Source organism: Cynocephalus volans, chromosome X, assembly GCF_027409185.1.
Source record: "Cynocephalus volans isolate mCynVol1 chromosome X, mCynVol1.pri, whole genome shotgun sequence".
NCBI classification, from domain to species: domain Eukaryota; kingdom Metazoa; phylum Chordata; class Mammalia; order Dermoptera; family Cynocephalidae; genus Cynocephalus; species Cynocephalus volans.
In genome coordinates this window covers 91977084-91994916 of record NC_084478.1, presented here as the reverse complement: position 1 = coordinate 91994916, position 17833 = coordinate 91977084, and the positions used below count along the sequence as shown (strand labels likewise).

The 17833-nt window shown below is 37.8% G+C and overlaps 1 protein-coding gene across 1 annotated transcript in view; it reads right to left on the bottom strand.

The window, feature by feature from the left end:
• Window positions 1–12600, bottom strand: part of APOOL (apolipoprotein O like) — a 96781-nt gene extending 84181 nt beyond the window's left edge. Inside the window, exon 1 of the mRNA XM_063084056.1 lies at window positions 12542–12600. Coding sequence (XP_062940126.1) covers window positions 12542–12556 — 15 coding nt within the window. The 5' untranslated portion in view covers window positions 12557–12600. The remainder of the gene's footprint in view (window positions 1–12541) is intronic.
• Window positions 12601–17833: the final 5233 nt, after the last annotated feature.

The window sequence follows — 17833 nt, the reverse complement described above, 5'->3', positions numbered from 1 at the left end:
TATGATAGACTATGTGGATGGATGGATGGGATAGTAGGCCTTAGACTAAGTAATAGTCCTTACACTAAATGCCAACTCAAAATGCAAAATCCAGTTCAAACATCTTCTATAAGGTGTTGCCACACTTCCTAAGCTCCTATAACTCCTCTTGCATACAATTATGCATTTGTCTCAGGGTACTATGTTTGTATATCTGTCTCTCTTAAATAAGCAGTGGGTACCTCAAGGGTCTGTGCTTTATTCATTTTAGTATATTTAGTACAGTCAGCTTTGCTGCAGTTATGAATAACCTCCAAACGTTCTATAGCTTACAACAAAAAAATTTATTTCTATCTCCTATCACATGTTGGCTATGGGTTGTTAGCAGCTCTTCTCCTGCTCCACATTTTTCAGAACCCAGGGTGACGGAATAACCTGGAATATGCCATTCTTGTGGTAGAGGGAAAACACAAGAAATCTAGACAGGGATGTATAATCTGCTCATAGGAAGAGGGAGCAAATATTTGAAAGCAAAAATACAATCTACCACAACTTGGCAATTAGCAGTTCCTAACCCATGGTTGGTGTTTAACAAATATTTGTTGAAGACTTAAGTGAATGAAATCAAAATGAAGAAATATTGAGCGAATCTTATGTTCTGTAGGCAAACTATTCCTTCCTCCTTTCTTCCATAGTAACTTTTAGATTTTTTTTTTTTTAATTTTAGTATAACTCTTTGTTTTACTGGTTAGTTTTAGCCACTAGAGTTTATTCCTTGAGGACAATATTTTGGTCTTCTTTGTCTCCCCTTCTTTTAAAACTAATTGATTGATTCATTCATTTCCTTTAATCACGTTTCACTCTCATTCTCTCACCACAAGTAACTATTTTAATGAGTTTAATGAACATCTTTTTTTTAGTTTTTACAAAATGTATATTGTTGTGATGTTACAAGTGTTTTTAGTTTTGTTATATATCGCATTTTCTTTTCTTTTTTTTTTTTTTGTCCGGTAAAGGGATTGCAACCCTTGGCTCAGTGTAGTCAGCACCACGCTCAACCAGTGAGCTCACCGGCCATCCCTATATAGGATCCGAACCTGCGGCCTCGGCACTACCAGCACCGCATTCTCCCGAGTGAGGCACGGGGCTGGCCCTTGTTTCTTTTTTTCACAAACTAAATGGCATTGTTACATTTATAATTTTTTTTTCTTATTTTTGTTCACAAAATATATGCTTTTAAATCCATCTATGTTTCTATATGTAAATCTAACCCACTACTTCCAGCTGCTGTAGAGGACTCCATGATGTGTATCCACCAAATTTCACCTATCCACTGTCAGTCAGTGATGGATACCCAGATTGATTCCAACTCTCCACCACCATAAATAACACTGCAATGAATATCCTTGTACAAGTGCCCTTATGAACTTGTATATCTTTGTGATATATTGGAGTGGAATTTCTGGGTCATAAGGTATGTTTATATACTTAATTTGACTAAATAATATCAGATTGCTCTCTATAATGACTGGTCCCAGTCAACACTCCCACCAATAGTACATGGGGATTCTTATATTCCCATATCTCCACCAACATTAGGACTTATCCAGCATTCTTCTTTTTTCCTAGCTTAATAAACTGTTACCTTGTTGTTTCAATACATAATTAGCTGATAATTATTTTGAGCACCTCCTCATGTGCTTGTTAGTTTTAGCATTTTCTCTTCCATATACCTCTTATTCATATCTTGTTGATCTTTGTATCACACTATCTCCTGCACATAATACTCATTAAATGTTTTTTGAATGAATTTATAAAAGAATAAGGCAGAATCCACAAGATTGGCTAACAGTTTAGATGTAGGTATACTTTAAGATGATCCCAAGGTCAGATACTGATATTCTTAACTGAAATAATACAGCAGCCAAAAAACAAACAAACAAGGGCCAGCCCCGTGGCTCACTCAGGTGAGTGCCATGCTGTTAGTGCCGAGGCCGTGGGTTTGGATCCTATATAGGGATGGCCGGTGCGCTCACTAGCTGAGCATGGTGTGGACCACACCGTGCCAAGGGTTGCGATCCCCTTACTGGTCAAAACAAACAAACAAACAAAAAATGGTAAAGATAAACAAATTCTGAACATGTTGAATTTGATGCACCTAAAGATACCAACTAGGAATATGGAAATATGAATGATGGGGTGAACTACAGAGCCACAGTGAGGAGGGGATGTGGCAGTAGCAGCTAGCCTAGTGATACGAGAAGCTTCTGCTGAGTTTCAGAATGAGACAAATGATCCAAAATCAACCAGGCCAAATTTACTTTAAGTATGTAGCTCATGCTTTGGCCTAGAGTACTAATATTCATTAAGTCTATATAACAGATGGTTTCATTCAGGAGAGACTGCAGGAATGGGTAGTTACACTTTTCCCTCCACATGCTCAAATTATATTAAGCAACTTTCATCATCTACCACAGATTGCTACTTACACTGATTGTCTTAAACTATATTTTTATCCTTGAGAAACAAATTTCTCTATTTAAATTACAAGACCTTAGACCTTAGTAAGTTAGCTTTTTATAGCAACTCTTTAAAAAACCCACCATATTTTCAACAATTTTATTGCTTACTTTTGACGGGTATTCAAAAGTAAATTGTACCAGACAGATCATGAACCCCAAAAGTATCCATCCATTGCCCTGCCCCTTTAAGATGCCTCAGAGCATTTGACAGTTCACCTGCTCCTTTCTGTTATTCCTAACATAGTCGCTATGCTATGAACTACATGACTGATGCACTGGCCAAAACTGTCTGGAGTCAAAGGCAGTCAACTAGAAGCTATCCTATAAAAGGGCCTAATGTGCAATTTCTGACTAAGAGGGGCACTCTGTAGTAGTTAATGACTAGCCAGCCCAATCAGGTCCAATCTCCAGGAAAGTCTAGATGTGAAGCACATGGAGTTAGCAGAGACAGAACAGTTCAGTAATGAGAACAGTAGACTATCAGAGTTGCTATGGTATACTGAATGATTCTTCTTGAGGTTTGTTTAGCTGGTAAGACAGTTTCCTGGGCTTTGTTCCTATCCTATATATCCTTCCATTAAACCACTACTTAAAATAATGTGAACATGCCTCTCTTCTTCATAACCAGAAGAACAACACACTCACCCCTAAATTAGTGGTTTGCAAACCTGGCAACACATCAGAATCACCTGATGGGCTTTTAAAACATTAAAATGTTCCAACTAAGGGCAAATTAAAACCACAATGAGATATCACCTCACACTTGTTAGAATGGCTATTATCAAAAAGACAAAAGATAAGTGCTAGAGAAAATGTGGAGGAAACAGAATCCTGTATACTGCTGGTAGGAATATAAATTAATACAACAAGGATGGAATACAGTATGGAGGTTCCTCAAAAAAACTAAAAATGGAGTTATCACACAATCCAGCAATCCCACTTTTGGGTATATATCCAAAGGAACTGAAATCAAGATCTCAAAGAGAGATCTGCACTCCCAAATTCATTGCAGCACTATTCACAATAGCTAAGATATGGAAACAACCCAAATGTCTATCAACAAATAATTGGATAAAGAAAATGTGGTATGTATGTACAATGAAATGTTATTTAGCTTCAAAAAAGAAAAAAAGGAAATTCTACCACTTGTGATGATGTGGATGAACCTAGAAGACATTATACTAAGTGAGATAAGCCAGTCACAAAAGGACAAATATTGCATAGCTCTATTCACATGTGGTATCTAAAACAATGAAACTCAGGAGCAGAGAACAGAATGGTGGTGGCCAGGGGCTGGGGGAAGAAGGAAATAGGGAATGATTTCTCAATGGGTACAAAGTTTCAGTTATGAAAGATAAATAAGTTCTAGAAGTTTGCTGTATAACATAGTACGTATTGTTAACAATGCAATATTGTGCACTAATAAATATGTGAAGAGGATATATTTAATGTTAAGTGCTCTTACCACACACATACACACAAACAAACAAAAGGAAATTTTTGGAGGTGATGTATATATTTAGTATTTTGGTTGTGGTAATGGTATCATGGGTGTATACATATGTCAAATGCTTTAAAATGTACACATTAAATATATGTAATTTTTTGTATATCAATTATACCTCCACAAAGCTTAAAAATTTTTTTAATGAAATCATGAATTCATACACAACCTGTTCAAGAATGTTCATAGCAGCCCTTTTACAATATCCAAAATCAGTAACAACCCAAATGTCCAGCAAACTGAGAATGGATAAACAAACTGCAGTAATGTTCACACAGCCAAGATAGGGAAACAACCTAAGTGTCCATCAACACATGAATGGATAAAGAAAATGAGGTATATATACACAGCTGAATATTATTCAGCCTGAAAAGAAGTATTTCCTGCAAATGGCAAAGAATCTGTTTGTAACAACATGGATGAACCTGGAGGACGCTATGCTAAGTGAAATAAGTCAGGCACAGAGAGACAAATACTGTATCATCTCACTTACATGTGGAATCTAGAAAAGTAGAAATTGTAGAAGTAGACAGTAGAACAGTATTTACCAGAGGCTGCAGTGGGGGGATGGGGAGATGTTGGTCAAAGGGTACAAAGTTTCAGTTAGACAAGAGGAATAAGGTTTTGAGATCTATTGCACAACATGGTGCCTACAGTTAATAATAATGCATATTTCAAAATTGCTAAGAGACTGAATTTCAAATGTTCTCATCACAAAAGTGGTAAGTTTGCGAGGTGATGCATGTGTTAATTAGTTTGATTTAGTAATTCCACAGTGTATACAACATATCAAAACATCACATTGCACCCCATAAATACATACGATTATTTATTAGTTAAAATTTAAAAATTAAAAAGGAAAAAGAAATAAACAACAACAACAACAACAACAGTAGAATGGATAAATGAATTCCGACATATTTACACACTGAAACATTATACAGCAGTAAGAATAAATGAAGTACTGTCACATGTATATTAGCTGAATCTTATAATACCCAATCTATTCATTCTTACCACTATCTTCAACCACCCTCCTGGTCACTTCATCACATTAAGATTTAAACCCTCTGGGACACAAAGACAGAGAATAGCCACAAGGAAGGGCACAGGAAGCCTCCCTTTATCGATGTTGCCTCACGCCCCAGCCGAAGCAGCTTGGAGCCCAGAACAGTCCTGGCTCCCTCCGCAGGGGTCCTCATCTCTGTCACAGACAGCCAGCCGTTGCCCTGAGAACCCTCAACTCTTCACCAAGTCTGATCCCTGCTGACAGAGCTGCCTAGAATCCACACTGGTGTTGCTGTGGCCACAACCGTGGCCACAACCGTGGCCACGCAGGCCCCAGAGAAGGAGCCCTAAATTAACCACCTCCCTAGGAATGAAACTGCTTCAGCAACTGAGTACTGCCACCGAAAAATGACTCACAGTGGCATAGATACACCACTGCGCTTTGCCATCTGCAGTAGGGGGCTTGCGACTGCCTGTACATCCCCACCCTGGTCCTGAATCATGATTCTGCTGCAATTGCTGGCCTCACACTACTGAAGTACCACACCACTGGGTCCTGAGTTATTGTTGTTGTTTTCTTCTAACATTTTAATTATTTTTTAAATTGACAAATAAAAATTGTATATCTTTACCAGGTACAACATGTTTTGAAATACATACACATTGTAAAACAGCTAAATCGAGTTAGTTAGCATATGTATTACTTCACATACACTTTTTTGGCAGTGAGAACATTTAAAATCTACTCTCAGTAATTTTCAAGAATACAGTACATTCATATGAACTATAGTTACCATGTTATAGAAAAGACCTCTTGAATTAGTCCTCCTAACTGAAATTTTATATTCTTTAACATCTCCCCAACACTCACACCCCACCCATCCCCAACAGCCCCTGATAACCATTGTTGGTGGGAATGTAAATTGGTACAACCATTATGGAAAACAGTATGAAGGTTCTTTAAAAAATTAAAAACAGAACTACCATATGATCCAGCAATCTCACTATTGGGTATATATCCAAAGGAAATGAAATCAGTAAGTCGAAGAGATAACTGCATTCCCTTGTTTACTGAAGCACTATTCACAATAGGCAAAACACAGAATCAACCTAAGTGCCTATCTACAGAAGAAGAAATAAAGAAAATATGGTATATATGCACAATGGAATATTATTCAGTCATAAAACCTAACGAAATCCTGTTATTAGTGGCAACATGGATAAGCCTGGAGGACATTATGTTAAGTGAAATAGGCCAGGCACAGAAATACAAACACTGTATGATCTCACTCATATGTGAAATCTAAATAAACTGATTTCATAGAAGTAGAGAGTAGAATAGTGGTTACCAGAAATCGAGGGGGGGTGGGGGAGCGGGGGAGGAGTGGGGGGTGAGAAAAGGGAGGACCAGGAAAGGTTAGTCAATGGGTACAAAGTTACAGTTAGACAGGAAGAATAAGTGGTGTTCTATTACACAGTATGGTGACTACAGCTAATAACAATGTATTATACATTTCAAGATAGCTAGAAGCAAGGATTTTCCATGTTACTATCACAAAGAAATGATAAATATTTAAAATGATGTATATCGTAATTACTGATTTGATCATTATACAATGTATATATGCATTGTAACATCACACTGCACCCCCAAAACATGTACAATCATTATGTGTCAATTATAAAGTTTAAAAAAGCAAGTTGCACAATTATATATTCAATACGATGCCATTTCTTCAAAGTTTAAAAGCATGCCAAACAATTCTGTACAGTGCTTACAGGCACAAAGATATATAGGAAAAATACAAAAGCATGCACAGGAATGATAAATCCAAATACACTGAGTGGTTACCACAGGGGAGGGACAGAAATTAGTTCAGAGGACTCCACCTAAATCTGTAAGGTTTTATATCCTTTAAAAAAGATCTGAAGAAAACAGGACAAATGTTAAGTTTTTACAAAGATGGGGGAGGGGAGTGCCCACAGAATAAACAAGCACGCATCTAATTATAAAAAAATAAATCTTCAACATTGGTCTGGTCAAAGATTATTTGGATCTGAAACCAAAAGCACAAGCAACAAAAGCAAAAATAAGTAAGTGCGACTACATCAAACTAAACAGCTTTTCCGCAGCAAAGGAAATAATCTGCAAAATGAAAAGGCAATCAATGGAATGGGAAAAAAAAATATTTATAGACCATTTATCTGATAAGGGATTAATATCCAATATATATAGGGAACGCACACAAATCAAAAGCAAAAACCAAAAAATAACTTGATTTTAAAATGGGCAAAGGACCTAAATAGGCATTTTTCCAAAAAAGATGCAGAAATAGTCAACAGGTACATGAAAAAGTGTTTAACAACACTAATCATCATGAAAATGCAAATCAAAACCGCAGTGAGATATCACTTCAGATCTGAGAGGATGGCTATTTTCAAAAAGTCAAGAGAGAAGTGTTGGTGAGGTTGTGGAGAAAAGGGAACCCTTGTACACTGCTGGTGGGAATGTAAATTGATACAGCTATTATGGAAAACAGCATGAAGGTTAGTCAAAAAAGTAAAAATAGAACTACCATTTGACCCAGCAATCCAATCAGAAACACACAAAGATGTCTGCACTCTCATGTTCATTGTGGCATTATTCAGAATAGCCAAGATGGAAACAACCTAAATGTCTGTCCACAATGGATGAATAAAGAAACTGTGGTGTATATAAACTATGGTATATTATTCAGTCACACAAAAAAAGGAAATCCTGTCATTTGCAACAACATAGATGAATCTCAAGGGCATTATACTAAGTGAAATAAGTCAGAAGAGAAAGACAAATACTGCATGATTTCACTTATATGTGGCATCTAAAGATGTTGAAGTTATAGAAACGGAGAGTAAGACGGTGGTTACCAAGGGCAGGGGAGAGGAGATGTTGGTCAGAGTACAAACTTTCAGTTATAAGATGGATAAGTTCAGGTGATCTAATATACAGCATGATGAAGTAACACATGTGTAAACTAACTTGATTGTGGTAATCATTTCATAAGATATATGTATATCAAATCATCACATCATATACCTTAAGATCATAAAATTTTATTTGTCCATTATACCTCAGTGAAGCTGGGGGAGGAAAGAGAAAATATATATAATCCCAGAGAGTCATGTAACTACCCACTCCATGAGTACACCCTGAATTTGTCAATAGCTAAAATCATAAACTCAGCAAGATTTTCTCTGACTACAACATCCTATCACTGCAGCTTTGATTTCCTTACTGATCTACTCCTGCTCTTTGAGGTAATAAAATTACCTACCTTAGAAGACTTTTTGTGAGAATTAAATAATGTGCATCAACAGCTTAGCAGTGACTGACACACAGGAAGTGCTCAATAAATGGTAGTCATATTTTGATATTAAATATACTATTGTAAACAAATTGTCTTTCAGGACCCAAAATATTCCTCAATTTTGATCTCATCCTCTGGCGATAATGGAACTAGGCTTTTGTTTGACACTACTACATTCCTCCCAATCCTTTTAAATAAAGGTCAGTACTCCAGCCATTCTCCCTGATTCCAGAAGTCAGGAGGAGAGATCAGCACAGTCCTTGCTCCCCAAGACCAATTCCAAATCTGTGTTCCACCATCACATCTGCTCAACAAGCTCTCATATTTCAAGATGTATGTTCACTATTTTCACAGTTATCTATCAACCTTCGAGACTTCTCTGTATCTTACTCATTATTAAACTCTGGGGCCTCAAAATTAACACAGATCACCCTTTTGGTACCTCAGCTTCAGATGCTTCCTTAAGCTTCTTAAGACCCCAAGATCTCCACGAATCTTTGCCATTTCTAACATAGGTACCTTACCTTGCAATCGTTAGAAACTGTTTCACCTCCAAAATCCTAAATGCTTGAAATTTCCCTGATTAATATTGCCCTTTACCTCTTCCACTCTCTTTGAACTATCTCTTCTTTCTCACTACACCCAACAATCTCCTAGTATCCTAGGCCATTGCTTCCACCTTCTTTTTATTTGCCTCCTTATCCAGTCTGGGCAAGTATTTTGATAAATTCCCTACATCTTCCATTATCTCCTTACCAATACTCAGCACTTAGGCACCCCCACTGTCTCCTTTCCCCTCCTAACATTGCTGGAGAAAATCACAATAGTAAAGTCAACATTAGCTGGGCCCCCACTTCTCAGCAATTATTTTCTTCAATGTCTACAGATGACTTACTGAATTTCCTTTTCCAAACCTTTTTCATTCTTAAACTCCTAATGGCACATTCTACCTGTTCCTCTCTCAGCAGATGACTTTACACTCCAAAGACAAAAACATCCAATGTCAGCTCCCTCAGTTTCCCTCCTCTGTTCAAAATCTCTGTATCTTCACCTTCCATCTCCACCAGCTCTGGACTCCAAAGCTAAATGTGTCTCCTCTTCACCAAAACTAATCCCTCCACTTGTCTTCTTGATTATACCACCTCTTTGTGAAATATGTTTAAGAGTCGATGCTCTGGACTCAGACCATGTGATTTCTGATCCAGCTCTACCACTTATTACTATGTGACCTTGAGCAAGTTATTCAATCTTCCTAAGCTTTAATTTCCTTATCTGTAAAAAGGTGATTAATAACAGTACCTACCCATAGGGCCACTGTGACACATAAATGAGAAAATTCACATAATGCACTTATCCTACCTGCTATGGATTGAATATCCCCCCAAACTCACTGAAGCTTCAACCCCACTGTGACAGTGTTAAGAGGGTAGGAAATTCTTTTACGGTAACTGAAAGTGGGGCCTTGAAGAGGTGATTAAATTGTGAGGACCATGCCCTAGTGAGCAGATTAATCTATGGACAGTTTAATGGTGGTCATGGGCATGGTTCTGATGGTTTTAATAGGAAAGCACGTGAGAAGCTCTCTCTCTCTGCTCAAGCCATCCACCATCTTGCAAAGTGACACCCTGCGATGCTGAAGTCACCTCCAAATAAGGCCTTTGCCAGATGTGTTCCCTGGAGTTTGGACTTCCCAACCTCTGAAAGTGTAAGCAATAAATCTTGTTTCTTTACAAATTACCCAGTTTCAGTTATTTATGTTGTAAGCAAAAGAAATGGACTAATACATTACCACATAGTAAATGCTCAATAATTTAATAGTTGTGATTACTATATTACCTTTCCTTCTACACTGGCTCTTGGCACATTCTCCCTTGTCTACAAACTTGCTCAAGTCTCCTCATTTTTTTTTAATTAAAAAACACCTTTTCTGGAATTTGCTACTTCGATCTCAAGATTTCTTTCCTTCCTTTCACCATCAAACTTCCCAAAAGAGAAATATACACCTCTCTTTCAGGGGAAGCAAGGTGTAGTGGAAAAACTTCAGAGCCAACTACACCTGGGTTTGAACTTGGCTCTTCTAGTTAGCAGTTGTATAACCTGGAGCAAGCACTTTTTCTAAGCCTCAGTTTTTCCATCTGTAAAATGGGTATACTACCCATTTCTTAGGGCCATCAAGAGGATTAAACTGAAATAATATATGTAAAGCATCAGGTCAAAGTAGGTGCTGAATGAATGCCAGTTCTCCATCCCTTATCCTTTCCATGACCCTTTACAGTCTAGGTTCTCCCTCTACCATTCTACTTCAACTCTTATTAGCATTATGACTTTGGGCAATTTATTTGACTTCTCTAAACCTTATTTTTTCATCCGTAAAATGGTGATAATAATATGTACCACATAAAGTTATCTTCAGAATAAATGAATTAACATATGTAAAGTATTTTAACATAGTGCCTGGCCTTTATAAGCCCTTAACGGTAGAAAAGACTATTCAACTCTCTCCTTCTCTAGGCTTCAGTGACAACACGTTATCTCAGTTTGCTTTTTACCACTGACTACTACTTCTGTCTCTGTACCTCCTCAATGAAGCTTTTTAAAATTCTCTTCAAACTAGGTATGAACTCTTTCTCCTTTGAACCCTCAGAGCACTTTGTACTTGTCTTGAGGTAAGGTACTTCCCCTACTCTGAATCACAGTCTGTTGTGTTATATGTTGCATCTCCACTGCTTAATTTAATCTCTTTTATCCTCACTATCTGGCATTTATTTATTTATGTAGAACTTATTGAGTACCTAATATAAGTCAGACCTGTGCTAGGTACGAAGGGTACAAAGATTGATATTATTACTGTCCTCAAAAAGCTTATAGTTTAGGAAGGTAGAACAGACAAGTAAATAGTCTGTTATTTGCAGTGTAATAAATACTGTGGTAAGAGTATACCCAGAGTCTTCTAGAAGCACAAAGAGGAGTTATTTAAATTAGACTGGGGAGGTTGGGGATACCCTCTCTGAAAAGGTATTTTGTACTTAGCATGTTTGGAAACTATACAAATATCTGCTGAATGAAGAAATGAACTGTAAGTAGGCAGTAACTACATGAGCATGGGAAAGGGCACTTCAGGGCCAAAGAGCAGGTAAAAAAGGCATGGAGGCGTGAAGTGAGTAGTTCAGTATTGATGGGAGGAGGGTTCCTGAGTGACAGGAGATGAAGCCAAATCAAGGCAGGGTCCGGTGTTCTAGACATAGGAATGTGACTTGACCCCAGAAGAGAGATGACAGAGTATCCATAAACGTTTTTAAGTAGAGAAGGATAATAATCACATTTGCATTTTGGTAGAAGTACTCTAGCAGCACAGGGGAGAATGGATTTCATGAGAGCCAGGCTAGAGGTTGTGAGTCCAGTTAGAAGGATGTTTTGATAATTCTGATAAAGTATGGGAGCCAGAACTGCTGAAATAACGTGAGAATGGCGAATTAAGACAGATACTGAGCCAACTTCAGCTGAACTGAATTATTCATATTTGTATGTCCTGCAAGTCTAGCAGAACAATTTACACTTATAATCCGCTACGCAAATTTTTGTAGACTACTGTTATTGAAACCTAGTTTGCAACCTGCAGCAAACAACCAGCTGAGTCACTTCCTGTACACAGATTCCTAAGTAAAGGCACCTCTTCCCATTATAGAACTCAAAAGAAACTTTGGGTTTGTTATTCGAACCCAGACAGTAACAACACCACGTATAAACCCGCGCGGGGCAGAGAGACTTTGCGATGTCTCTATCTTGGTCTGTTTCATCCCAAATAATGTTTGAACAAAGTCCTTCGATAGGGTCATGAGGCCCTCCCTGTGCATGGAAACAAGTGACAAGGATTCTTTTCTCTTTCTTGCAACTCAAGACCCAAACATCTGCTGCGTCTTGTCGCCTGCCCGTCATTTTCACCCAGCCGTTTCCCAGTTTGTACCGTGCCGCTGTATAAACGGTCAACAGCAGGGGAAACTCTAAACTCTAGAGGCAGGTGTCTTTCGGCGTCAGACGTTAATGATTCCAATTCTCTCACAACTCCACCTCCACCCCGCCCCTTGCTGCGGGGCTGCCTTCAGAAGTTAGGAGGGTCCTCTCTACAGTTACTAGAAAACTATCGGCACCCAAAGAAACTAAGCAAGTTTGTTTTCACTTACCCTAACGGTCGCCATATCTATGACCCTCTCGGCCCAAGTTCCCTACGGCGAGCGGAGAGGGACAAAGCAATTCAACAGGGCTCCGCTCACGACAGCCCCGCCCCGTCACGCCCCTTGCTGCCCGCTCCCGCTCTTTCTCCGCCCTTCGGCAGCCTCTTTGACAGCTGCTAAGTTTAGCCGGTCAGTTGTCTATCACAGAAACTGTTCTTCCTGTGGTTGATCCTCCCTGTCCTCGATAAGGCCTTTCAGAATATTCTCCAGGGCCGAGCCCCTGGCACACTCGGGAGAGTGTGGCGCTGGGAGCGCGGCGACGCTCCATCCGCGGGTTCGGATCCTATATGCGAACTGGCTGAGTGCCGGTCACGAAAAAAGACAAAAAAACAAATAAACAAACAAACAAACAAAAGAATATTCTCCATAGTCCAGTTGAAAGTTATTTTCCAGGGTGCAGAGCTTTTCATTATTTTTGTTTGTTTCAGGCGTATGTGATTTGTCCAGATAAGGACTTAAAACCCAAGTCCAGCTGCCTTACATAACTGTAAGTCACAAAAAGAATAGGTTACCTCTGCAATACATGGGCAAGTTCATTCATTCTAAAACTATGTCACGGAGCACCTACTCTATGCCAGGCCGTTGTTAAGGGTATAGAACAAAACATAATAACTTCCCTCACAGACCTTAGGTTCCAAGAGAAAAAGAGAAAAAAATAAATATTACAAAGTGCCAAATGCTTTGAAGAAAAATAAAACAGTATGGGGATGGGGTGGGAGTTTATTGGTTTATATAGATCAGGGAAAGACACTCCAATAAAGTGACTTGAGAAAAGTTATGAAGGACTTTAGGGAAGAGCGTTCCATGCAGAAGGAACAACAGTGAAAACAACCAGTAAGTTCAGAGGTAGAGAAATAATACTGTGTAGGGGCTTTTTGTGCCACCTTAAAGAATTTAAATTTTATTCTGAATAATATGGGAAGTTATTGAGGGTTTTGAGCAAAGGTGGGACATGATCTAAGTTACATTTTAAAAGGATGATTTTGGTACTGTCAGGAGAATATCTTATCAGTAGATGCAACATTCTCAGTAGGAGCAAGGTCTGCCTTAGGCTTCCCATGAATGATTCTGAGGAAAGAAGATGTTCATAATGTGCCCATCGACATTCCCAATATTAATTCATTTATTTATTTACTCATTTAACACATATTTAAGTGCAAACTATATACCAGGTGGGTGTACGTAGCATATATGATACCTGAAGCATATCTTTTTTTTTTAACGGAACCCTCCTCTATATGACTAAATCATTTTAAGAAATAACGATGAAATGAAACTAATAATAATGGCCACAAAAGAAAAACAGAGGGAAAATTTTCTTTGCATTTATTAATTGCCAGTATAAACATAAAATACAAAATAAATAGTACAGCACAAAAAAGGAAAAAGATAGTGTATCAATATTTTTTAATTGCATTAATACTTTTATAAAGGAGAAAAAATTTATACCTACACATTGTCCCACTGCAGTAATGAATAATAATATTACAGTTTCTGTTTTTGAGCCTTAACATCTACATATTTGTCAATGACTTCATCAAAACGTAATATTTATGCATATTCAATAGATAGTACAGGTAGATTTGTCAATCTTTGTTTATAGTTGATTGATCAACATTTTTAATTAATTTTTTTTCTTTCTTTCTTTTTTTTTTTTGGTCTTTTTTTTCGTGACCAGCACTCAGCCAGTGAGTGCACCGGCCATTCCTATACAGGATCCGAACCCGCGGCGGGAGCGTCACCACGCTCCCAGCGCCGCACTCTCCCGAGTGCGCCACGGGCTCGGCCCTTTTTATTAATTTTAATATCAGTAAAATCTCTTTTACACTAAGCAACATGTATGCAAATAGAAAGTCTTAAAATTGTGAATAAACTTGGAATAGAATCATGAAAATTCTATTTCACAAAAAATCCAGGAATTTCAGTACCATCCATGTCTTTGTTCTTCAGGATCAAACCTAAAGGCATTCAAATTTTTCACAGTGGAAAATTTCAACTAAAATATCTTAACCAGAAAATTAATTGCAAATTTCTATCCCAGCTGATAAAAACTTCAGAAGTTTTTCTCTTTCTTTAAAAGTTAGTGAAAATGTCTGAATGAGAGGGAATTTTGACATCATTTGATCCATTGCTTTAGAGCAAGTGCCCAATGTTTGGTGTAAAAAATCGAGGCATTAAAATACTGCCCTTTTGATTTCTGGCAGTCAGACAGGTATCTTTTCTCATTCATCCTGCCATTGTTCTTTAAAATTTGATTTTTTAAAATCTAAACGTCCATTTCCTTACATTATGTTGTTGCTCCAGAATTTCTGTGACCAAATCTTCAAGTAACAATATAAAGCTTAGTTTTTCATTGTGCATTGCTCAAGTCTGATTCTGGCTGTTTGCAAATATTTTTTCTGTGTGATTAAGTTTATCTAAAATTTCACATCATAAAAATTTAAATTTAGTAAATTTTTGTGTTTGTGAATTAAAAGTTGCACTTTTCAAACAAAAATATTACACCTTAAAGTTTGTACTCTGTTTCACTGTTTAAAATCTTAAACACAAATAACTCCAGGTGGTCACGTAAGATGGCAGAATTGAAGTAACTCAGGTTCCGTTGGTGATTGTGTCTTTTACAATCTCTGTGCTATCATTCTTTATTCAGAATCTATTGTTTAAATGCAAGGATATATAGCACCACAGGGAATGGAGACACAAATTCGACCAAGGGCGAGCTCCAACAATTTGGAAATTTCGTAAACTTATTCTCTAAAGGAATGCATATAGCTCAGTCAACATGTGTTGAAGACTTGACTGTATAACTGGGAATTTTCCAAATTAACTTTCATGAATAATACAATGCCTGTTAAAGGTTGTCATAAAAATGTGCTAATTTGAAGGTTACATACATGGTGTTAAAAACTCAACAGTAACCACAAAATTTGTTCAGAACATAGACCAAAGTAAAGGTCTAAGGGATGGAAGGAGTAGTTTATCATTGAGACTTGCTTAGAATTGCTGGTGCATAGTGAAAATAAAAAGTAGAATGATTTTATTTTGTTTCATTCTTATTTTTAAATTTTCTTGAGATAATCCTTCTCCTTATTGCCTGTACTCTGCTCTCACTGCTCCCACCCCTGCCCACGATGCACTGCTGCCTGGAATCGTTCTCTGTCAGGCACGAGGCAAGGAACAAAACAGATGCAATTGCTGGTCTGGCAGAGCTTAAATGTGAATTTTAGACTAAGAAAACAAATGAATAAACAAGATTATTTAAAATAGTAATAAATACTGTCAAGAGTGACTGGGTTGGAGTACAAGTTTCCTTAGACTGGGAGGACAGAGAACACCTCTTCAAGAAGCAGACATTTGAGCTGAGACCTGAACAACAAGAGGCTCCACTCAGGTGAATATCTGTGTGTCCCAGGCATAGGGAACAACAAATACAAAGATCGTGAGGTGGGAACAAACCTACTAGAGCATCACGAGTGAGGCAGAAAGTGATAGAAGAGTCAGGTAGGAGTCGGATCATATATAGAGAATTGGGATTTTCTTTTTAAAAGTCACTTATTCTTAAATATTGCTTGATTTATTATTGTAGATTTACCAATTGCTACCGATTGCTTTGGGCACAAAAAGCAGCTTTGTGTAATGGAGAGTAAGTATTCAAATCAAAATAAGTTCCTGGCCTCTAAAGGAGGAGTCTTATAAAACAAAGAAGTTGAACTAGACCAGAGAAGTTGAACTAGACCAGAGGTGCTGAAAGTTAGTGTACTTGAGAATCACCTGGACAATTTGATAAACTGCAGATTCCTTGATACCACACCTGGATATTAGTATTCATTTGGTCTGATGCAGGGGCATTTCTGAAAAAGTAGCCAGCTATTTCTAATGTGGGTATTCATATTCCTTGGGCCACACTTTGAGAAATTAATCAAATCCAATTAGATGGACTAGAGGGCTTACAATAGAATGTTATTTCTAGCTCTGACATTCTGGGGTCTTATAAGGATTTTTATCTAAAGGAATTGGTGATCCTTCAGTGTTCTTGTGGACATGACATCCTCATCTCCAATGACTTTTACTCTCATTCCATGTCAGAATGTCACAACGGCCATACCTTTGACATTGTTATCACTAGGACAACTATTTTATATCTTAAATTTTAAATGCAAACATTCTCTTCTCTGACCTCAAATATTATCTTATGAGCTCTTTGACCCACACCTTTCCTTTGGCTTCCTTAAGATCTTTAGGCCTTAATGTCTGTATTAGCTATCTATGTCTGCATAACAATTTACCCCAAATTTAGCAATAAAAAAACAAACATTTATTATCTCACAGTTTCCGTGGGTCAGAAACTCAGAAGTGGTTTAGCTGGATGATTCTACTTCCTGATCTGTCATGAGGTTGTAGTCAAGATATCAGCCAGAGTTGCAGTTATCAGAAGGCTTGATTGAGGCTGTAGGATCCACTTCCAAGATGGCTCACTGACATGTGTGGTTGTTGATAGGAAGCCTCAGTTGTTTGCAATATGAATATTTCCAAAGGGCTGTTTGAGTGTCCTCATGACATGATAGCTATCTTCCTCCAGAATGAGTGAAGCAAAAGAAAGAGCAAGGAGGAAGCTACAATGCCTTTTTTGTCCAAATCTTGGATGTCACACACTGTCACTTCAGCCATACTCTATACATTAGAAGTGAGTCACTAAGTAAAGCCCACACTCAAGGAAAATGGAGGTAAACTCTAACTTTAAAGGAAGGAATATTAAAGACTTTATATACATATTTTTAAAACTACCACAACATCTCTCCTGTTTCACTATCTGTTAGCCCCTTCTGGTCCTATTTTCTTTTCTTACCAGCTTAGACCTCGTGGTACATCACTTTAACTACTTTGTCACCCAACCTCACTGGAAAAGTTTCATTTTACCCCCTGAGAAAAATCTCCATTCTCGATCAAGCTAGCTTACCTTAGGCAGCTCGTTCTCCTCTTCTCCATGGTGGCTATTTAAAATCTTTTCTTAATGAACTGAAACTAGTTGCTGTTGCAGTCTCCTTTGGGGGCTTCTCCTTTTCCCATTCACTAATTGTTGATTAGGTTTAGCTATAAGTAACACAAAATCCTATATATCAGTAAAATTTATCATTTATTTCTTTCTCATGTAAATGCAGGCAGTCCAGGATCCCAGGCCCCTCCTATCCTGTTCTTCTAGCGTCTCTGACATGTACTTTCACTTCCTGGTTCAAAATGTCT